The sequence below is a fragment of the Pelecanus crispus genome, chromosome 2 (assembly GCF_030463565.1).
Source record: "Pelecanus crispus isolate bPelCri1 chromosome 2, bPelCri1.pri, whole genome shotgun sequence".
NCBI classification, from domain to species: Eukaryota; Metazoa; Chordata; class Aves; order Pelecaniformes; family Pelecanidae; genus Pelecanus; species Pelecanus crispus.
The window spans coordinates 72923765-72947770 of record NC_134644.1 but is presented as its reverse complement, the minus strand read 5'-3'; the positions used below and the strand labels follow the sequence as shown (position 1 = coordinate 72947770).

At 40.8% G+C, this 24006-nt stretch overlaps 1 protein-coding gene across 1 annotated transcript in view; it reads left to right on the top strand.

The window, feature by feature from the left end:
* The window catches only part of E2F3 (E2F transcription factor 3), a 41361-nt gene extending 18477 nt beyond the window's left edge, over positions 1 to 22884 (top strand). The window contains exons 2-7 of the mRNA XM_075705545.1: positions 12862 to 12973; positions 15245 to 15464; positions 16044 to 16202; positions 18872 to 18986; positions 21732 to 21870; positions 22591 to 22884. Of these exons, the coding sequence (XP_075561660.1) occupies positions 12862 to 12973; positions 15245 to 15464; positions 16044 to 16202; positions 18872 to 18986; positions 21732 to 21870; positions 22591 to 22856 (1011 nt within the window). The 3' untranslated portion in view covers positions 22857 to 22884. The remainder of the gene's footprint in view (positions 1 to 12861; positions 12974 to 15244; positions 15465 to 16043; positions 16203 to 18871; positions 18987 to 21731; positions 21871 to 22590) is intronic.
* The last annotated feature ends 1122 nt before the right edge of the window (positions 22885 to 24006 follow it).

Sequence of the window (24006 nt, the reverse complement as noted above, 5' to 3'; positions counted from 1 at the left end):
ATCCAGAGGGATCTTAATGGGCTGAGAGGAACCTTATGATGTTCAGCAAAGGGAATTGCAAAGTCCTGCACCTGGGGAGGAATAACTCCAGGCACCAGGACTGGCTGGGGCCAACCTGCTGGAAAGCAGCTCTGCAGAAAAAGCCCTGGGGGTCCTGGTGGACATCAAGTTGACCATGAGCCAGCAAGACATTCTTATGGCAAAGACCACTGATGAGCTCCTGGGCTGCATTAGGCATTGCATTACTAGCAGGTCGAAGGAGATGATCCTTCTCCTCTGCTCAGCCCTGGTGAGACGTCTGGCATGTTGGGTTCAGTTCTGGGCTCCCCAGTATGAGAGAGACATGGGCATACTGAAGCAAGTCCAGTGAAGGGTCACAAAGGTGGTTAAGGCCTCGGAGAATCTGATACACAAAGAGAGGCTGAGAGAGCTGGGACTGTTGAGCCTGGAGGACAGAAGGTATCTACACACCTGATAGGAGGGAGCGAAGAAGATGGAGCTGGGCTCTTCTGAGTGGTGCCCATTGACAGGACAGAAGGCAATGGGCACAAATTGAAATGCAAGGAATCACATTTAAACTTAAGATTTTACAGCAAGGATGATCAAGCGCTGAACTAGGTCTCTTAGGTTGTGGAGTCTCCATCACTGGAGACATTAAAAACCCAACTGGCCACAGCCCTGAGCATCCTGCTGTAGTTGCCCCTGCTTGAGCAGTGGGGGGTGGACTAGATGATCTCCAGAGGTTCTTTCCCGCCTCAGCCACTCTGTGAGATGATTCTGGCATTAAAGGACTTCTTAAATTGTTGAACTTGAGCGCATCAAGAAGTTACTACTGAAAGCTGAACCAATATAAACTCAAAGTAGAAATTAGTCTTTTTTTCTTTTAAGTGAGGGGAAAATAATAATGAGTTGATACCTTCAAGTTTTGTCAGAATGAATGTTTTGCTCTGTAATTTCTCTGCAGAGTTATACTCTGTAATTTCAGCTCTGAACAGCCTTGATGTTAGCAAGTCCATCTGCCTGCTTTTTGGTGGATGGGAGCAACCATGTTTATGGTCCTTCTTGACAGGTGCTCGCTCGTTTAACTTTCTCACAACAGAGATTCTAAAATTGCATGGCAATGTCTTCCTATCCTTGGCTACAAGATAATTTAATTTCACTAATTGCATAACAACTAGGGGAAATGTATTGGTCTGTGATATGTAGAAGGTCGTATTAGAAAGTTGGATTCTTTTCTTTGATCAAAGGGTGGGTTAGAAAATATGAATTTATTTCATTTTGAAGTTTGAGGCTTAAAGGTAGTATTCATTTTTCCGGAGAAGTCATCTCAAGGTATTTAGTTTAGGGAATACATAGTAAAGACAACAAAGTGGAATGGACAGATTGTGTCTGGTGTGGGTCAGTTTTGATGTAGAGTCAAGTCCTTGCTTGACTCTCTGACCTGAGATATTCTGCTTCACCAGAGCCAAAAGGGAAACTTTTTCAAAATACAATTCATAATATGACAAAGAACAGCAACTTTCTCTTTTTTTCACTTAGAAATTTATTCTCCATGATGACACATCTGTTTTGGATGTTGTCTTGTAAATTAGGCTATCAATTAGCTTTTTAGATTGCCCCATCCATGGCATGACAAAATTTACCTAGATGTGAAAAAGAAAATTATTTAGTTTATCAAGGGTTGTTCATGTTTTTCATGAACTGTTGTTTGTCGTCTTGTCTTGTTTTCGTTCCCTCTGTCACTGGGAATAAGTAAATCTTGCCATTTGGACCATAATTTATCTTCATTTTGCCTGCACTGCCAGGTTGTTCTGCTCCTTGGTGTGGGTGATGGAGTGATGCACATCCTACGTCAGCAGTATTGTATATCACAGTGAATGCTCGGTGGATTAGTTGTTCTTTGTGACATTACACAGAATTTAAAACATTATCTTTGTGCTGTTTCAGCCACGTAGGCTGTCTGCTGCCAAACTGACTGGTGAAATAAGAGTATATGCAGCAGCTGCTTACCTTGACATGGGGAGGGAAGAAATCATAGGTCCTTAGAGTTTAGAAACCCAGGCTAGGTGAAAATCAAGTTCAGTTTGTAGTCAATGTACTGTGAAGAAACCTTCTGATGGCAGTACCAGCTCCTGATCTAGGATGAAGGGGTCTGTCGGCCATGCATGGGGTCTCTAGGTCCCTGCTAGCTATGATTCTCTAACTCTCTCTCGTCTTACATGCTTTTCTCTGTTTCTGTGACTTCTGCTGATTTGGAGCCTCCTTTCCAACTGCTTCTAGGAATAGTTGCTTTTGGATGTGTTAACTGTGTTTCCTGTTTCTTGGGCACTTGTTATTTATTTTTGTTACTCTGAGGTTTGGTATGTGGAGGAGGTTATTGTGTTAACTTCTTCAAGGTTACTTAAGGATTATTTTATTTATGTGATACTAGTAATTACATTTTTAAAACTGTACCTAAATAACTTCTTGCGAATGATAAATTGATCTCTTCATGCAAAGTCAGCATTACAGTTACTTGTAGGTGCAAAGATAACTTCTCAGGGTTTATCTGTTGGGACTTCCTTAAAGTAAACTTAAAAAACCCCCACAGTTTACATAACTTGCAGAACTACCCTATATTACAGTACATGCTTAGGACCCTATGTTATTCCTCATCATCTGGCTCTGTAACTGCAAATCATTGCATCTCATCTGGGTCTGGTTGTCTCCTGAAAGTTTTTTGTCAACTTTCACAATGTCCTTTGGAATCTATGTAATATTTTTATCACCCTAAATGGATTCAAAGTACATTTATTACTTTGGGGAAATCCAACTGTATGTTTTTAAACTTGTATAGAACTAAGTTAAGGAAGTACTTCAAAATAAAAGGTTTTACTACTTTAGATCTGACTTCTCATAACTAATTACATTAATTGAACAAGTAGCTAGATGTAAGAACCACTGTGCCTCAGGCAGTGAATTAAAAATACAGAGTCAAGATTGGTGTTGACTTTTTAAAGAAAGGATTCTCCTCCTTTGGGGGCATGAATACCCAACACTAACATTCATGTGTGCCTGAGTATTTAAAACTTACTGCCTTCTAGTTTGTAGCTCTGTGCTATAGTTTCTGAAGTGTTTGTGTATGGATCCTCTTTGTCATTAATTTTTGAAAGAATGTACAAGTTAGTTGGTTCCCTGTGAATCACCTGTCAGTAAGTGAAGTGATGCAGTCCCTTGGCACTGCGCTGGCGTAATTCAGTAGGGGTATTTTGCATGGAGCGCAGGAAGGGTTGGGGTGCCAGGGTGGGAAATCTTGAACCGTAGACCTGGGCAGACAAGAAAACTTGCACTCCAGAAACTTCATTGGTGTAATTCCGCATATGCTGTCCTTTCTTGTAGGTGTCCTGTATCCAAGGAAAACAAAGCTTGAGATGCTGTGGCTTAGATTGGCAATTTAGTGAGCAAACTTTGTGATGCAAGCCCAATCTTGCGTCATTACAGTGCACCTGAGAGAGCACTGGCATAGCTTTGCGAGTGCTCCTCCTTCTCCTCCCTTTTCACATCATATGTATCAAATCTTATAAATTCCACCTTCCTAGAGAGTTTTATGACTATATTGTACATGCTCTGTACGTAAGGAGTAACTCCCCTCCCTATTCCTATGTTGATATATATGCCCAGTATACTACTACTTTAATTTTTAACCTGTGTATCTGATACTTTATGGCATTTACTGGAATTTCCTCTGAGGAAGTTCATCCTATCCTATTTTCCAGCTCCCTTAATGTCCTTCCTTCCCCCTCCCAGGGCTCATTCGTTTAGTAGACAATTTGGCAGACAACTGACAGTGTTTGAAAGTTTTTCTTTTTTAAGTGGCTGTGCTAATTTCCACACATAGAGTGGAAGCCACTCAGTGGAACTAATCCAATCACAATCTTATTTTTAAGTTAATGACTTTTAAAAGAGTACTTTTAAAAATAGTCCTCAAATACAAAAGACAAAATAATCTCCAGGATATATTTTGAGACTGACTGCTTTGTGATGGTTTTTCCTTGGGACCAACCTTAAAATGATACGGAAGACTTATTTCCCTCAGCCCAGTTCAGTTTTAGCCTCACCAGTCAGGAGGCTGAAAGTCTCCTGAAGGGCCGAAACATTGCAAGCAGCTCTGCTGCCACTTGAAGGGGTGGTATCCTATCACACACCTTGTGAATTTAAACTATCACTTTCTTATTTGGCTTGCTTTGATCTCGATGGGTAACGTTAAAAGTGGACCTGCGTCAGTCTAATTGTTACATGTATATGCAATACAAAGAAATTACACCAAGAAGTCTCTTACATGGCCGGTCTGTCGTCACGTCCTGCCCACCCCCCCCCCACCCCCCCCCCCCCCGCCACCCTCTTGCCATCAGTTTGAAAGTTCAGTGTCAGGCCCGTTTTATGACAGTCTTGTTTTCTTCAAAGGATGTCTGTGGTGAGAAATTACTGACATGAACTGCAACTGAAAACCCCCGAGCTTTGCTCTGGAGGCAGCAGCCCTGCTGAAGCGGTATCTTTGGGAATGGGGGTAGGTGAATGCCCGCTAGCTTTGACATCAGTTCCTAGGACCAGGCTGGTGTTGAGGCCTGCTGGTGGCAGGGCTAGCCTTGCCACCACGGCCCTGGCCGTGCTCGCCGGGGAGGGAAACTGTCCTGCTGCACCCAGCCACCCCAAAAACCTGCAGTCAGGGTTGCCCCCCAGAAGTTGGTTGGGCTGTTCGTGCTCCTGCCTGCGAGTCTTGTCCGTTTGTCAGCGTGTCTGGAAGTTTTGTCTTCAGAGCTTCCACCTTAACCAGGCAGGCGCAGCTCAGCCTCCAGCAGCTGGGATGAGGAGGTAGCTGTTACATGGAGCCGTTTTCAGGACTGCTCAGAGACGTGTGTGCTCCTCACCTGGGGCAGTTTAGCAGTTGAGGTGAAAACTGGGTGCAGCTTCCTGAAAACAGCTTTTCATATTTCAACATGAAGTGGTAACTGGAGCCTTCAAGGTTAGTACAGTGCAAAGCCATTGCTTCCAGTAAGAAGTAATTGTTTCATATTTGGTGGAAAAAATTGCAATAGAAAGATCTCAAATGATTCATTTCCTATGCAGAATAGGTGTAATTCTGTTGGTTTGAGGCCTGACACGTGGCTTAAGCTTTGGTTTATTTCTTGCACAACTGTTGTAATGTCCTTCCCCTTCTAGTGCAAAGAAAATATGAAATATTGTGTAGGAGAACAAGATAAGTTGCGCATTTTAGCAGTTGCTACTATGCTGAGCGCAAGGCTGATGGGACGTAGGCTGATCCCACGGCATCGGAGCAGACCGATGAGCAGAAAATGGGTCCGCTTACCTCAGTGCTTGAGTTACACTGGTGGTGGTGACTCTGAGATACTCTGACCTTCTGGCAAGTCAGCTCTCCACAAGGTATCAGGATGAAAATACAATACTAATTGTACCTTGAGATTATAATCCTCCTTCAGAAAAAATGACCTGCCGTAGGTCTAGGAAGAAACCACCACTTTTCATTGCTACGTTTCGCTGCTTTCTTGGTTTGGTTCAGGTCACTGTGTTTCATTTAAAACGCGGTTGAAAATGTTCTTCTGTTCAGACTGGACTGAGATGAGAGAAGTGTGAACCGCCACGTGGGGGTGAGGTACAGGGCATGGATGCAGGGTGCTGGCAATGCAGGAAGGAGCTTATCCCTGCTCTAACTGTTGAGCATATCTGAAAGCTAATGTGTTCCTTTCAGTGGGTGTTAAAAGTGGCATTGTGTGATGTTGGGCAGTAAGGACTGGGAGGCACTCGTGTCACTTGCATTACTACTTTCTGCATACTCAACCTGAGAAGGGAAAGCCATTGCTATGTTCCTCTGGCTTGGGTCCTGCTTTCAAACAAGAATCTGCCACAGAAGCTTGGCCACCCACATTTTAACTTTATGGAGCTAAATATAAGTCTTACGGTTTGATATTTAAGTGCTTACAGTTCGTGGCTTCCTTGACACTCCTGATACTGCTGAGGGAATTGTGAAAATGGAAAATTGATGGAAATAGGATGGTTTAATTAGGCCTTGAAAGAAACTTCACTAGAGTAACACTATGAGCCTTCAGCTCTCAGGGTCAAATGCATAATGAGGAGGGGCTGCAGATGATCAGAACATAGTTTAATTTGATAATTGTGAGGTGCCTCTTATTGAATGATAAACCCGATTAAGACATACAAAGGGGATTTTCTTTTAATATTCATCTACATTATAAACAAGCAATTCAACTGTAGCTGAACAAATAATTTAAATATAGGAGCTATACAAGAATTTTCCTCAGTCAAAACTATAATAAGCTGAAAAATAAGCTGATAGTTTAGGAAACACAAATTGGTATAGTGGAAAGGAGTTTTTGTCCCCTTTTTACTATAGTTGCCATTTTCTGAGAAGAAAATTTGGGGCTTTTGTGTTGGAGTAGGTTGATCAGGATGATTTCTCTAAGCTGTGTTTTCATTTGCTTTAAAATGCTTCTTCAAATGTTACTTTAAATACCAGCTGCTTGTCACTCAACTAATAATTCTGACTAATAAGTAGCGATATTTCAGACTCCTGTTCTTCTTGTTCGTTTTACCATTTATTCAATTTTCAAGGCACTATTTTTTGTGTATCTTTATATATGCTTTTACTTCAGTCTAATGAATGAGCTGCATGTGAAACTTAATTTTGAGGTAATGTTTTCATTAAAGTGCCATTCCTGGTCTTGTTCCTCTGTGTAGGGTAGTAGGGGAATGCATACTTTTGACAGAGAAGTAATACTTTTGGGAAGAGTTGAGAGGACTTTTAGAAACCTCCCTTTTAAGAACATACTTGGTTTGTTGTCTTTTAGATGCAAGTAGTTTAATGCCCAGCTATTTCTTTATCTTCCTATTCTTTTCTTAACCCCCCTTTTTATGGTTTTATACTGTCAGAATTAGCTGCTTAAAACCAAGGGTAGCATGGTACAAGTTATTGGTATCTGTGTGTAGGCCACTGGGGTAAATATTTCTTCATGGAAAACTGAAATCTCTCTCCCTTCCAGGAGTTTGGACTGTCAAGTTATCTCCTCATTGCTCAACAGAAATAGGTACAAAATGAAGAGTTGTCACTAGGAGTCTGAAGGCAGCAACTCTGATAGTCCTCTTGCATCTTTTTGCTGACCTCATGCGTTTTCTCACTTGTGAGCTGACCTGCAGAGCTTGGCCCCTTCCATGCTGAGAGCTCCTCTACTTTCCTCTCTGCACCTCTCCCCATTTTTTTGGTCTCCCCTGGCATTAGCTGTAGTGTTTGCCATGCTCTCAGCTGGGTACCGCCCTCTGGCAGGCACTCGGGGCTCTCCAAATGCCAGAGTTTGTTCATTTGAGCGCGTTCAAAAGGCACAGCCTGTATTGCTTCGTTCAGTGGAGAAATTTCCCTAGCATATGAATATTTCTGTGCATTCACCCCAAGGTGTCTTTTTTTCTTTGCTGCTTCTCTTGTATTCCTCCCTCATTAAGCTCCAGCTTAATTTAACCTTTCATGTAAGGTGTTTGCTTTCTTCTCTGCAGCTCCTGACTTCCAGAACAGTGTTCTGGAGTTTATGCCTCAGAACCTCAGCTTTTAAATTGTGTTTTTAAGTGACTGATTAATTTTGAAAACATGGAGGAAAGCCTATGGAAAGCACGTGGGGATTGTTAAAGCGTCTGTGCTACAGCTTCCTTGCTGCAGTCGAAATTTATCTGTGCTCTCTGGATAGGCTTGCATCCCCTCCCCAGTAATATCAGCATTGTGGTGACATACAGAAAAGCTGCCATTTTATCTGCCCCTAGCAATTGTAATATCTTCTAGAGACTATGCCAGACTTAGTCATCTGCCCTTGCTTAACTTGCCCAACTTAGTTGTCTCTCTGAGACACCGACAGAGACGCAGCTGAGTGCTAAGACACATTTAACTGGCTTGCTGCTTGGTTCACCATCAGCTATCACTTAATACACACAATTTATTCCTTGCTATGCTTGGTCGTTTCCAATCTTCCTATTTTCCCTGCTCAGTCAACCCTGAATGGGAGTTGCTTTCCAGCTCCTCATCCCATTTTTTTGGAATAAGTTATTTTATCTTCTGTCCCCATCTCAGCAGACTTTGTCCCAGTTTACTTTTGCTCTCGTTCTGAGTTCAACTTTTGTCCCTTTGTATTTAAATCAGGTGACTGCTGCTCTAATATGCCCTGAATGCCTGCTGGGGGAGCGGGGGACTTAGATGTGTCCCGTCCTGGATGGGACCTCCCAGGAGATGGCATGTGCGTAGCCTGGGCAGGCCCAAGAGCTGTGGTGCTTGCAGTCTGAAATGGAATTTGGCTGTTAATGTTTATATTGAAAATGTACCAGCTGTGCTTTTCCAAGTGTTTTTAAATTTGGGATTTTGAGGGAATAGAAAGGCACATGCCCGACTGAGATCATCCTTCTGTCAAATTTTACGTGCCTGCTAAAGCGTAATGGGCGCAGCGATTTTTCAGACAAAGGGTTTTCAGAAGGTAGCACAGGTAACATAATTTTTCTTAGGTCTGTCTCTTGCAAACAGTGCAACTGTCTTGTGTCCAGTAATAAAGCTGAAGGAGACATGCAGCAGGAAAAATTTCAAATGCGCATAGTTTGGCAAAGTTACGCTCCATGGCTTTATCATTGGAAAGAATTAGAGGAGGTTTTACTGCTTCTTCCCTCAAAGTTAGAAATATAAGCCTCATACAAAATGAGTCTTTGGTTTGACACGGTGCAGTCTTCAAAAACTGATGCTGGCTGTCCCCCACCACAGCACTTCCCGCTCTGCTATCTTGACAAAACCCTGTGCTGGCTGTTACAGAACGCTTAGCACTCTGCTATCAGTTACGCTTTTACAAGGTAGCACTCTGACTTTTTTTTTTTCCTCCTTCTTTTTAATTGGTGCCAGTTTCTTTCCCCAAGAACTGAAGTTGATTGCTGTGTGATATGAAAGCAAAGCCACTCATATGCCAAGCTGATGCCCCAAGGGGGGTGGAGGGTGTCCCATTGCTCCTGCTCGGCAGCCCTCAGTGCGGACAAGTCATCCAGCAAGAAGCTAACCCTGGAAAAAACTCCTCACTTCTGTTTTGGAGGAGGGTTAGGTTTCTGCTGGTTGTGACCCCTTGAGCCGGCTCCCTGCGGGGTCTGATGAGGACCCATTGGTCAGGTGCTGCCCGCACCAGGGGAGCAGGGGTAGCTCGGGGATGGAGGGAGGGCGCAGGAGAAGAGGTGGTGGCAGCAACCTGTTACACCCACGTAGCTGTGAGGTCAAAACAGCCCATTAAGAGGGATGCGCTATAATTTCCTGATTGCACCTTTTCCACCCCTTTTTTCAATTTGTGATAAACTACATTTGCTCTTTTTCTAGTCTTCTGTAAGCATACCTGCCTCCAACCTCTTCTTAAACGTTAATTTCTGAGACTGAGTATTGTAAAGTAAATTTTATCAGGTCCTGCCTACTTGAAAATACCTAGCTTATCCTAGTAGATTTTAGACTCTCTTCCTATAGACACAAGTGTACTAATGAAGACATTCTTGGGGGTTTGCTTCTGATGCTAATTGCAGTAGCTATTGGCATTTCTTTCTTTTTTTTTTTTTAAAAAAAAAAGGGATTGAAGCTAAAAGGGCGTAACTACACAGGAGTTGAGGTGCCACCTGTTTTTAGGGGTCTGCACTGAACGGTGGATCCATAGTTGTATCTATATCAGCAGTTGCTTGTAGTGTTGAAAGAGAAAATGGAGTCAAAAAAGTTGATGCCAAACACTTTAGGTCTCCACCAAGGGGTTAAGTAGGTGTCTGGTTCAGATCAATAGGATGCTTTCCTGTTCCTTTTATGTCTCTTGCTGGATGTATCAATTTGTGGCTTAACCTCTCTCATTGCCCCATGTGCTTTATGATCCTTTCATGATCCCCCTGAGGAATCTGACTTCCATTTATTGCACTCCAGAGAAGTTCTCAGTCCCTATGCTTCCTGTCTTTCCTTATCATTGGGATGCTTGGTGCTGGTGTCCTTTGGCTTCCTACTTCTTAGCAGGTCCCACGTACTGTGTCAGAAGATTCTGCATGCTATTATTGATCAAACAATGCAAATAAAGACAATACAAAATTTGTACAAAGCTTGTACAAATAGTGCAAATAGTGAATGTAGTGCTGTAGCAGAAATAAGTTATGCAAATCTAGATTTTTTTTTTTAGAAAAGCGTTACCGATTCTGTTGATTGCTGACTGCAGATCTTGAGGTTTCTCAGTGGAAGTCTGATATCAGAAAGCACTATGAATAAATTTGGAGATGGCAGAGACAAACTGTGAGTCACCCAGGATCTCTAGTGCAAAGAAAAAAGGCACTAGAAAGTCTTTGGTCTGTAAGTCAGGGAAGAAGAAATTGAGACAATATACCACTTGAATCCTGCATCTTGTTATGAGGTTTGTAAAACAGGAAGGAGAAGAAAGCACTTGCTGACTGACATGTAACATCTGGCCAGAAATTAAAAATTCCCAGGGTTTGCTAAAATTGCCTCTTGGTAACTTCACCAAGCTCCTATCTCTCAGCTTTTCTGTATGCTTTGTGACCTACATAATAACTATCTTGTAGTGTTATCTCTGTCGTTTGGTATTTTTCCAGAAGCCAGTCAATAGTCCTGCGCTGCCCGTAGGTAGGGTACGCTGGTGGGACCGACAAGAGCGTGTTGTTCGTAACCCCCCCGACACACACGGACAGGTTTGTGCTGCTGCGCGCAGCCAAAGGATACTGTTTATGTTCTCTCACTACCAAACCTGATTATTTGAAGTTCACAGGAGAAAGTTGTGTTTAACCACAAAAGCAGGGGCAAAATACCGTTGTTTGTGTCTCACAAACAAGTTGAGACAAAAAGTTTTGATGTGTAGTCCAAACCGGAGTTTCTCCTCTGATGGAGAGAGCCACTGCAAATCTCTGGATTTTAAGTCTTTAGCGTTTCCCCTCCTTCTCACACCTGGTTTTGAGATTCTCTTTTATCTTTAATTGTATCCCTTTGGCCTAGTCTTCCCACGCCCTGAATTGTTCCCTTTTCACCCCTCCTTCCTTTTCTCTTATAGTTCTCAGGGTGGAAAAACACTTACTTTAAAAAGTGTGAAATGTATTTCTCCCCCTGGAATAGCTGTAATCTTAATTTAATCCAATTATGGTGGCTAAACATATTAGCTGGATGCTTTTGTTAACAGCTGACCTTTTTAAAATCTGTGTCCTTGGATTACAGAGCCGATGTCTCAGGCAGAGGAGCAGAGGTGTTTCATGCCGTTAACTGGTGGGCCGCTGGGAGCCCGGTGCCTGCATTAGTTAGAAGGATGCGGTTAGTTCAGTTTTGCTCTGTCACCGATGAATTAGTGCCTTGCCCCTTCACGCAAAATATAGAAGAGTGGCTTGAGCACCCTGCACATGCTGTTACACCGTGGGTTTGTACCAATTTCATATGCTTTAACTCACCTTTTAATAAGTTTGAGGTTTGCAAATGGAGTCTGGTACAAAGATGTTAGTTAGCTGTCCATAAATAAATGCATATAAATTAATTTAGAGCCTTCTGTTGGTCACAGAGCCTAAGTAAAGCGCATAAGCGAAATCCACAATACAGAAATATCTGTCTATAACTGCATAGCAGAATGTATTATTTTATCTTGGTTCACTGAGGAGCAGAATATGATCCAGCCTTTGGGGCAAGTCTAAAGAGCAAGCAAATAAAATACCCTGAATTATTCTACCTAATTGAATAAACAACATTCTTCAGAAACAGTCATTTGGCTAAACTTCATTAGACATAAAACTTCTTTTACTTCTTTTTTTTCTGTGTCTTCCCAGGTAATGTTCTTTCTATTGTTAGGATAACAAGTATCCCCAGACTTAATTTCAGTAACCTGAGTAGCATGGCAGGGTATAGAATTGTTTCCAAAGATAGTAGATTGTGTTTCTGTCTAGGAATAAAATTCATATTGGTGGTGGTTTTCATTGCAGTTTGTGTGTTGCATAGTTTAACAGTTTCATTCATTATTTTTATTATTCAAGATGCACACAGCTTTCCTTTGAGCTGAATGCAACATTTAGCTGATTTGATTTTCAGGCATCATCTTTCTGATACTGCTTTTGCTTCACCTTGCTTTTATGTAGGCAGCTTTAATGCAAATTTACTAGTTAATGTGAAATAAGTGTCGTGGTTGTGCTTCCACTGAGGACAAAAATTGTTGACAAGCAGAGGAGAACAGTTGTCCATTGCTGCTCTTGATGTCATGTCATGTATTTCACTGATGGAAAGCTTACAGTAGTGGAAGTTACTGGTCCTCTCAAAGCCATCCTTTCAAATAGGGAAGGAAAAATATAACTTGCACTAATACTACCTGTGCACAAGCTTGTATGTATACAAGGAGTTTTTCAAAAGAAGTGTAGCTTTGGGGGTGCATACCTGTGTGCTTGAGCGTTTGTCTTTGGTTTCCTTACCTGAAATGTTTTCAACTGAAGTGCAAGTAGGAATCTTTCATATGTACTTAAAAAGGTCCACACTGGTTGAAGCAGGTCATAGAACTGTCACTCAGCTTTTCAAATTAAAAAAATCATGGAATTTTCCAAACAAAACCTAGCCTTTGAGAGTGAAGCGTTGAAGTCCACGTTTGGATTCCCACAAATATTCATATTCCCTTGTGATGAACATGGGGTATGGATCTGTACTTATACAAAACCTTGCTGTGAGAAGTTCATTGCTGTCTGCCTTTCTTGTAACCGCAATATTGTGTTCGATAAAGTGAAATATGCTTCTTAACAATCCACTGATTTAAAAAAAAAAAAAAAAAAAATTACTGTGTTTTTTAACAGGCGAAACGAAGGCTGGAGCTTGGAGAAAGTGGCCACCAGTATCTTGCTGAAGGACTAAAGACTCCAAAGGGGAAAGGAAGAGCTGCGACAAGAAGTCCAGATAGTCCAAAAAGTAAGGGAACTTGTAACATGCTGTATGGCACAGAGTTTTTGATTTTACCAGCTTGAGATCGGAGTGAACCAGTACAACAGGCTGCATTACCTAGCTAAAGACGTGTGTTTATTACTGTCCTCACCTGGGTGTGCGTGCAACGTACTCAACCCCGCAGCCAGGCAGCGCACAACGCGTTTGCCGCATGCGGCGATCGGTGGGCGCAGAGCTGCTGAGAGGCTGCAGAGGCTCCTGGCTGCTAGGTCTGTCCTGCTGCCTGCCGGGCAGCCTGCAGTCTCTCCGTCCAGGACCTCCTCTTCAGCCAAGGACATGAAGCTGGGGATGCTTGGGAGAGGCAGATGCTGAGGAATCAAGATGATATGACAGGTTCAAATGCACAGTTATTAGGCAACGCTAATCAGGCCAGCCTCCTCTTTCCTCGCTAAAGTTCCAGCAGCTGATTGGCAGGGCTCCTTCCCCCAGGCAGGGATTTGCGAAGAGCGGTAGCTGTGCCCCAGCAGTGTTGCGTGCTAAATGCTTTTTGTGGGCTCTGAGCTGCCTTCTCTCCCTGCAATATGGCTAGATTATTACTCCCATTGCGTAGTTGCTGGAAGTATTAATTTTTGCACATCTGTATAGCCTCAGGCAGTAGGCTTCTTGCAACAGGAGCTGGGGGTGTAGCCTTGCCATCTTGTTTGGGGAATTTCAGAAGAAGAATTAGGCTTGCAGAGGGAGGGGCATGGGAAAAAAGGACTGGGACAGCAGTGGTAGTGATGGGAGAGTAAGAGATGTGGAGGGGTACTTGTCCCTCCTCACCAGTTTAAGCCTTGTTTCTTTTGAGGCAGATGGGAAAAGTGAAATTAGCTGATGACATGAACTTAAAGCGGACAAGCTAAATAACCACAGTTGTTTTAATTAAGCTAAAAGAAGTCCATTTTAAATTGAAGTGCACTCTCACAGAACTTCGATACCATTTAGAGCATAGGATGCTGCTGCAGCGTTGATAAGGCTGTACAGAGAACTTCCTTGCTGCATGACCAGGAACACATGCCATTTTAGGTGTGGGTCAAGTAGCCTCTTGCCCTTCTCACTCTGATCCTCTTGTTCTTTTCCAAACCGCAAATTAAAACAACAAACAAAAACCACCCTGCTCTAAATTCACAAGGTCACCTAATTGATATGAATTTTCCTCCATTTCCCAGTGCACACAAGCCCCGAACCTACCAAAGAATGAGGTACAGCAGGTTCTTTGCAAACAGGCAGTGAATTGGTTTTCATTGAAAAGTCATCATATCCTTCAAAATATTTCAGGGTAGTCTAAAGGTTCGCTTTCAGGTAGGATTTCAGTTTTGACTGTCTTCTCCAATTAAGTGTGGGACCTGAACCTTGAAAACATGAAAATGACCACCAGATCAGCTTACTATCTGTCCTGCATAATACTTGAAACAAATTAAAGGTTTGAGATGTACCAGCCCAGCAGGCTTCTAATAATGGCTGGCTCATTTCCCTTGACTCAAAGGCCTTGAACATTTAGAATTAGAAATTATTCTGATCTATGTATTTAGACTCTTAAAAGCTTATCTATGTAGTATATAGATGCTACATTTGTGCATGAAAACAGTGTCTTGTCTAGTAAGATCTGAGCTGTTTGCTGACTTCTAATTTAAAAGAAGTGGATACTCTTGCCCAGTTTGAGCATTGTTTGATTATGGACAAATTAGATTGTAAATTGTATCTTGCGTCAATATCCTCTAATTCACTTGAATTTTCTGTGAGCCATGGAGTTTGGCGCTGATGGAATCTGTCATTGTGTTCACCCACTGAAGTACACCTAAGTCCTGCTTAATTGCATGTGAAACACTTATCTTACAAGAGGGGAAAATCAAACCCTGATGAAAGCTGGCTATCAGCCTGATGAAGGAGTGTCATAGGGGAATTTTTGGTATTGCTGCCAGGATAAATAGATACTAAAAATACCATTAAGAATTCACATAGTGAAAGCCTAAGTAAAATATTGCTATATGTATCTGTCAGACTAATGGAAATATTTGCACTTTAAAAAATGTATATATTTGCTCATGTACCTGTGACTTTTGGAAAAGTACATCTTGAAATACAAATAAATACCTAGTGGTAAGTTGTGTCTTAATGCGGAAGTTTGAGAGATTTCTTTAGTAAAAATGAAAGAAATGTCTGTAATATGTATCCTTTCATTTCTGGATGCTGCTTTCAGAACCAAAATGAGAAAACTAATTCATCTGGGTTTTTTTTTTCCCCTCTTTTCTTTCCAAGCTCCAAAATCTCCTTCAGAAAAGACTCGGTATGATACATCACTTGGCCTTCTTACAAAGAAGTTCATTCAGTTGCTGAGCCAATCTCCTGATGGGGTCTTAGATTTGAACAGAGCGGCAGAGGTCCTCAAGGTGCAAAAAAGGAGGATTTACGATATCACCAATGTACTGGAAGGCATCCATCTCATTAAGAAAAAATCCAAAAACAACATTCAGTGGATGTGAGTAGTCATTATCCTTTTCCTTTCCTGCTGGCTGATTTCACTGTCACAGAGCAGCAGTGTTTTTCTTCTCCCACCTTCCATTCTAAGACTTTGCTCCAAGCAATCATCCAAAATGCCTTCTATCAGGATAAAGCTTTATTTTTCTGTTAAGACAGGTTTTCAGTGTATAAACAGCATTTGCCAGGGAAATTAGAAACCAGCATTTTGTCTGAATACTGGATTAACTCATTTGCTTTTGCAAGCAGAGTAAGTGTTTATGTACATACCTCTACCTGCTGCCTTCCTGGGTCTTTTTCAGGGTGTGGTTAGATGAGAGGGGAGTTAGAAACAAGATTTTTGGAAGAGCTTAGAAATATTTGACTCTTCCGGCTTGGCGGTAGTTCCAAAACGTGTTGTCATGATAAAAAGATGCTTTTTCTGGAAAGCGTAGTTTGTGTTGACTCGCTATGGGCAGGTTTAGGGAGAAGGAGCTAAGGACTTGATCTGCACTGTAAAAGCCTGCCTCTACCCTTTCCCATAGCACAGGGTCAAGTTTTACAAATGCTGAAAGGGCATCTTCCTCCTCTGTATCCGTAGGGGCTGCAGTCTGTCAGAGGACGGTGGCATGCTGGCACAGCGACAAGGCCTCACAAAGGAGGTGACCGAACTGACTCAGGAAGAGAAGAAACTGGATGAGCTAATCCAAAGCTGCACCCTGGACCTCAAGCTGCTAACAGAGGACTCAGAGAATCAGAGATATCCTTTTTCTCAAAACCTCAAAGGTGGTCGGTCTCCTTGCTGTGCTCTGTAATACTAAGAGAATTCCTCTAGTAACGCGATATGAAGCATCAGAAATTTCCAGAAGTTGGATAATGGATTTTAAGGTAGTTCTACATAAAAGTTACTTAAGCCACTTGCACCTGTAATGCTTCTGGAATGTCAAAAAAAAAAAAAAAAGGTGGTGTATGAAGGAGCCCATTAACATCCATGTTCACATAAAGTAGAACCAAGAATTTAGCTGATTAATGAGTGACAACATCCAAAACCCTGTGCTTTTTTGACTTTTGAGCCCAGAGCGAACCCCATTTTTATGTGTGCAGAAATTATAAAAGCATGCAGACAAAGTCTTTGCTAATGTAACAAAGACTTGTGTGTGTGTACTCACTACTTAATATTGGTTTTCTTTTTTACATTAAACTGGTGTGTATATAAATTACAGACACATGGAGGAAAATGAAGTTGGGAGTCAGTTTAGTCTGGAACTTGCTACCAATTTTTAGATTCCTCTGGTTAGAGAATCTATAATGGAATATCACAGATAAAGGTTTTATGAGCTCCCAAAATGTCTATTTTAGTCTTAACTGTTTAATGTAATAGCAACGCTCAATTGCATAAGGTTCATATGACTTCCAGTATTTTGTCTGCTAATACCCCTTGCAAGTAACCAATTCTCATTTTTCACTGGATTTCCTGCCTATTAGCAACAGAAGAGAGTGTTTTAACAAATGCTGATGTGAAAACTTTTATTACTTTACATAGTCAGTAGTTCTTAAAGAGCATCTAATAAGGTGGACTTATTCTCTGTTTTGAAGGACAGGAAATAACTATGGGAGTGTCATAAAAAGTAATGTGAACTATGTAAATATTGTCTTTTGATTGTGCTTGCATCTCAAAATGCGTATGAAAGCAAGACCACCGAGTGGCATAGGGAGTTAGGGTCAGCGCTGCCTTGATCTGTGAAGAGATTTAAGCAAAGCAAAACTGAGCATTACAATTCTGTATTTTTCTAGTGCTGTTTGCCGTGTTAGAGATCCCTACCCTGCGGTTGCTGGCTCCCTTGGGGATGGGCGAGGAGCGATCAGCATTAGCAGCATCTTGGCCTCATGCTTTTGGATTTAGGAGAGCGTGTTCCCCAAATCCTTCCGTGACTCTAAGTTTACTGACAATACTAGTGGTTATTGAGGAAGGAATGTGGAAGTGTGAAATGGGGGGACGAATCTGAGGGCATCCCAGTATGGTCTTCAGCTCACCTCGCTGAAGTCTGACATGAGGTGACCTACCGAACGCTCACAGAGCTGAGAAGCCTCTTCCTTTGCTTCATCTCTGAAGGCAGAGTTTCTGCTTTTGAAAATGTTTTTCTTTTCCCTCATGTTTAGGTAGTGCCAAAATGTTGTTTGTGCCCTGGCTGTGTGCTTACTTGTCTGCCTTATAAATAGAATCAGACAGTAACTGATCGCTGCCTTGAATGTTTTGGGATATGCCCAGCATTAGTGTGGGGAGCTTTTAGCTACAGCAATGAAGATTGTTTTATTTGAAAACCATGCAATCCTGTTCTTTGTTCATATAGTGACAGCCACTGTTGCCGTAATTTGTACTCTGCCTTTGCAAACCTTACTAAACCTTACTGAAGGAGTGGTAGAAGCCTTGATAAAAGCCATTTGCCTGAAAGCTGACCTGTCGTTTTGCCCCCTGACATGTTATTTTGCATTTGCTCCAAGTCAGATGTGAGATGTATTGGTGTTTTGAGCTTGGGCAGTTTGTCGTACAGTACGACAACAGTACGCATTTACCAAAATTGTTCCCATTTACACCCCCCCCAAGAGTGTAATAATAAATTAGGCTCTTTATGGCATAAATATTATGCTACATACCTCATGGATGACAAAGCTAAAGAGCTGGAAGTGCTTGCATGTGATCGTGGCTGTTTCACAGTTTGCAACCAAAAGCTCTGTGACACCTTGGTTACCCAGGTCAGTAAGTGAGGCACCACTGTGCAGTAACCCACCAAAACGCTCATGTTAATTTGGACAAATTCATGTTGAGCAGCAAAATATTCACGTTCATTATGTGCTTATGCAGAAATGAACTTCCTGCACTGTCAAGTTGTTTAAGCAGTTGTTTGAAATAATTTCATATAATGTAAATGAATAAATATATATGAATATAGAAATGTTTACCAAAAAAAACCTGAATGAAAACTGAAATTATTATTTTATTGATTACTTCAAAAATATTTTGTGTATGTGCATCTATAACGTGCATCTATAAATTACGTATTTTCTGTGATTTCCAGTTCTCTGCAGTTCCATAGCAAGCGTGTAAAAAATTTTGCTTCACGCAGTCTGCAAGTAATTGCGGGTTGTTGAGCTTTAGCTTACGTAGCTTTATGCATGTAAAGGAGAAGAGAGAGAAGGACTCAGCAGTGAGAATCCCTTTTGTCACTCGGTAGTGGCCCCAGCTGTTGGATCAAAGGGAAATTCTCACACTGTTTCACTGCAATCACAACCAGTGCAGAGAGTAGAAAACTATGGGCTAAGAGCAACATAGCCATGAGAAAATGGAAAAAACAATTGAAAGAATTCTGCCTCTTCTAATAGTCTGAACGTATTCTACCCTGAGTTGGAAAATTCCTTAACAGCTATTACATTAGCTTATGTGACGTATCAAGATATTCGAAAAATTAGTGGCCTTAAAGACCAAACTGTTATAGTTGTGAAAGCTCCTCCAGAAACAAGACTTGAAGTGCCTGACCCAGTGGAGGTAAGGAGAACCTGGTTATATATAATTTTTCTGTAGATGGAGCAAGTGTGTTGTGAGTAACTGATGCCCCAGTTGGATTATATTGGCATGCAGTCCTAATTCATCTGTTTTACAAACTTTGGAGGTGGTGTTTTAAAAAAGGAAGTGTAATCTTTAAAAATCAGTTTACATAAAGCAATCATTATTTGTTCCTTTTCTTTCAATTCCAGCTTTCCTTCAGAATAATCCATGCTATTTACAGGTTATTCTCTTTTGCCATACTTTATATAAAGAAGAGCTCTTCCTTGACAGTTGAAATTTCCTGTTTATAACCATGTAAAATCTGTCTCTTAAGAGATTCAGCTTTTTTTTTTTTGTAGCTTTATGTAGTTTCAGTTATAAAGTTCATGGATAACTCAATGCCTTAAGCATCTTGATGACTCATATTACTGATATCCTAATTTACTGAGACATATGTTTTCATGTCAGATTTTCTTTTCTGAAGTATTAGTTATTGTAGAAACTTGTGCTTTACTCCTAGAATCTATTCTTGCCCTTCCTTCTCCCATCATCATCTTTGCTTCATTGACACTGATTTTGCACATCTGTATAAAACTTCGTACATTCTGCTAGTGCACTCTGTTTGCTATTGTCAAGTCTAGTGGATGGGGATTTCCTTTCCTATTTTATTATAAGTACTATTTCTGAAGCTGTCTGTGTTCTTCTGTGTCCCTCTTCTGTTGCCCTTTGCTACTCAAGCCACAGCTTCTATCTCTGAGTGCCAGCTTTTGTATATGAGATGTCTGGCGCTCATTCTTTCATCCTCGTTTTGTTTCTTTTCCTTATCTCAGGTAGATGTTTAGGGTAACTTAGCTGCTTCTCCCTTCCCTTACCTGATGTCATAGTTGCAGAGAAAAGGTGGCTTTTCTTTGAAGATATCCTCAGAGCATAGCTTTACTTTTCTTCATCCTCTCATGGTTTATGAACCACGTGGTTCAGCTGTTCCTGGCATTTTATCTCTTGGTGGCAAGAGTGAGCTGCTTGGCAATTCCCAGTTGCTGTGACAGACCCAATTACGTTGGGCAAATGTAAATAATTCGCACGAGCCACCGCTTTAGACATTCAAAAATGTACCTAATTTCTTCTCTCAAGGAGCAATTAGACATAGGGCTAAACCCCGGAAACCTCTATGCCGTGTTCATACCTCTAGTTATTCCTTCATCCCTACTGTTGGGCTGGTTCCACTGAGCCCAGGGTCACCTGCTGCCGGGCGGGCAGGAACAGACTCCAGATTCCCTGTCACTTCTTTTCCTAAGGTTACTCTCCACTTGCTTAGGCCCATTATGGTTTCCATCCTTTTTTCCCTGCCTTTGTCCTTAATTTCCCCTTTGAACGTAGGTGCAGGTTTTGGAAGAATAAATCATTTTGCTGCAGTGAGGAAGGGATATCTTTTATCAGCATCCATAAATATGTACTGTTATCGTTGCTTGCTTTCCTGTTTCTTTCCCCTAGGCATTACACTTTGATTTTTAATTCAGTGAAATCAGGTGGGTAAAGAGAGATGCACACAATCATTAAAACTAGCGCCTAGACCTCCCTTATCTCCGATACCCAACTTCATTTAATTTTCAGCTTCAGGCAGTAGAAGACCTATTTCTTTCTCTCATTTGCAGTTACATTTTGGTGTCTTTTTTTGTATACCTCAGTCACCCAACAGTACCTTCCCTAACTCCTGCTCTTCCCATCTCCTTTTTTTCTATAGCATTGCCCTAAGTACTCTTAACTGTTTTCTGTGCCCTAAGGTATCCCTGTATTTGTAAATGCTGTCTGTTATGCTACATAACTGTCAGAAAGCAAATAATATGAGGAACATTTTGTCAGAAAGCACAATAAAATGTATTTGAAAGAAGTCTGCAAAGAGGTATATAATGTCTGTATTCATGCTTTTTAACACTATTAATGCAATGCAGCTGGAGCAGGTTTATTTTTAACTGGAGTCATTTATGATTTTTCTATCATAACTCTAAGTGCAACTTTGCAGATCTTCTGTCTGTCTATATATGTCATCTTGTTGTATTGCATCAATGTCTGAAAGTTAAGAAAAGATAATTTCGTGAGACTAATTAGGAGTTCCTGTTATTCAGAAACACTATCAAAATTGGAGTTGCTGCCTTGAGGGGGCAGAAGGACTTATATAAACAAGTTTGGCATCTTTTTTCTTTTTTTTTGTTATTTGGAAGAACTTCTGTGATAAACAGGGGAATTTACACACCTATTTGAGTTCCGTGTGAATTAATGCTGAAGGTTTTTGGGTGAGTGACAAGGATGTTTTGGCATTGTTTTAAAGCAGAAACATTTACACAAATACATCCAAAAATATTGTTATGAATAATAACAAAACCTGTGACTTGCATCCCATAGTTCCATTACATCAGAATGCTCCAGGTTATTATGGTTGTAAGAAAACATTAGGAGTTCAATCCTTTATACATCTCTGGTTATGATACAACACAAAATGGTGGGCTTCTGAGATTTCTGAACTATGGACAGTGGGAAAAGCTTTTATGTTCTCTTCCAGTCTACATCAGCCAAGACTGTCACATCTTCAAAAAAAAAAAAAAAAAAAAAAGGCATGGGGGATTTCAGGTTCTTTTGATTAGTAAAAAATGTATTCAAACACTCACACCCCAATAAGAATTTACTCAGTATCATCAATATTCTGTCGTGTTCACTGGCATAACACCTTAATGATGTTTGTTTTGTTAGCAGAATGCATTGATACATTTATCTAGTACTCAAGGACCTATTGAAGTTTATCTGTGCCCAGAGGAAAATGATGCCCTCAGTCCAATGAAAACCTATAGTCAGGACCACAACGGAAATATTTCCAAAACCATTTCCAAAGGTAAAAATATTTCTTTGTAATACTAATGGCCTTCCTTCATGCTCTCATTCAAGATTTCATTTTGAACTTCAGATATCCAGCTCTTATTTTTCAGCTTTATTTTTCTAAGTAGTGAAAAGCTAAGGTATCCATTTTCTATTGTGCCTTTCTGGTTTATATAGGGGGAAATACGTTTTCTTCTGCATCAGTTGTTTAAAACAAGTTTCATATTTGCATATCGTGGAACTATGTAACTTAAGTTTATGTAATATTGAAGAAAGAAACAATTTTGTTCCTTTTGCGGTTTCAAATAGGACAGTAGCAGCAAAGATTCGCCTCAACACAAGAGGTGGAAATCTCTGTGTATGGGCATATGCAGCTATGCAGTTACACTGATGATGTCTGTTGCCTAGACAGTTTTCATTGTGACTATGAATTCCACTGAGAAATGGGCATCTCTTACTACACGTGTTTTATCTTTTTTCCCTAGAAGTTGTTTAAACCTTGTAAAATAATTTTTTTAGTAAAAAATGTCAGTGGTGATAACAAGATGCATATTTTTGAGCAGCCCTCTGTAACATATCAAAACCAAGGTAGAAATTATGTGGAGGCCATTTTCTGTTGGAATGATGCTTTATGAAAGGCCCTTTATGCAGTAGTTACTTTGTTTGATCTGTGTCTAATATTTCTAATGAGATCAAATGTGTCATGTTTATTTTTTTTTTCTCCCTCCTCTTACAGAAGTGGCTTCTGCTAACTCAGGACAAGGTGACTGCTCAGTAAATATGGCAACAATCTCCCCATTGGCTTCTCCAGCCAACCTTCTCCAGCAGACAGAGGACCAAATTCCCTCAAACTTTGAAGGACCATTTGTGAATTTGCTGCCTCCTCTGCTTCAGGAAGATTATTTGCTGAGCCTTGGGGATGAAGAAGGCATCAGCGACCTCTTTGATGCTTATGATTTAGAGAAGCTTCCTTCATTGGTGGATGAATTTATATACAGCTGATTCTCTTAAATGCTGTCCATATCTAAATCATGTTTTTAATGGAATCAAAAAACCTGCTATCATTCAGAGTTGTCCCCTACCTACTATAAAATAGCATTATTAAATAAACTAGGCTCTCAAATAGTGCTGGTATTTTAATTAAATACTCCCTAAAATACCACAAACAACAAGCGAAGGCTTTTACAGTAAGGCCTTCTCCTTGACCCTGAGCTCAGCGCCTTGTGAGTCAGCAAGTGCAAGCAGGTGACCATAAATGTTTTGTCTTCACACTCCCCCAGTCTCTGCTTACCGTGACAAGTGGGCTTACGGAGAAGGGCTCAAGGAACTGGTTTAGTCCTAAATAACAATTTTATACTAGTATTTCAGGTCGTGCCTTCTGCAGAGAATGCATGTCTCTTGAGTGTCACAACATGGGTTGTACCTGCAGTGAACATAAATCTGAAGTAATGCAAAAGCGTGAAATGGGATTCTTCAGCTACTTGTGGGAATGTTTAAATTGCTGTCATAATGCTCATTTTGAGCTGTGTATATGTCTCATTATGAGGTCAAATACTTATGTCCTTAAAAGCTTTTAATAAAAAAATACACTGTAAATGTAGTGTATATTGCAAATATTGGAAAGTATAAAGTTCTGCCACTTCTCGTAGTAATCACAGATTTTTAAAAATGCTTGTGTGTGTGTGTGTGTGTGAAAGTAGTTTTTGTTGGTTGGTTTTTTTAAACTAGAACGAAGATGCACAGTTCAATTTTACTGCCCCCAGTGTGCATTAGAACTGGTACATAAATTTTTGTGGTACTAAGTGGGGCTTTGTGTTAAGTGCCTACTAGAGATGCACTGTGGGTTTTTCCCTCTATGGAAAACACTTATGCCAAGCTTTGTTTGTTCAATATATCATATTTATCTCAGTGGGTTAGCTTCCTCTGCTTACAGCTTTTTATAATTCTCTTCGCCAGCAAAATGGAACTAATTTTTTTCCAAAGTACATAACTGTAAGTACCACATCAACTGAATTGCATTTATTTTTTGAAGATCTTTGGTAGTATAGTATAGTACCAATATTTATTTTTTGAACGTGAGAGGAATTCTAAGAAGTCTTAAATAATTTTTTTTTTTGAGTGTAAAATATGTTGCCATGTTCTGGGCTAAATT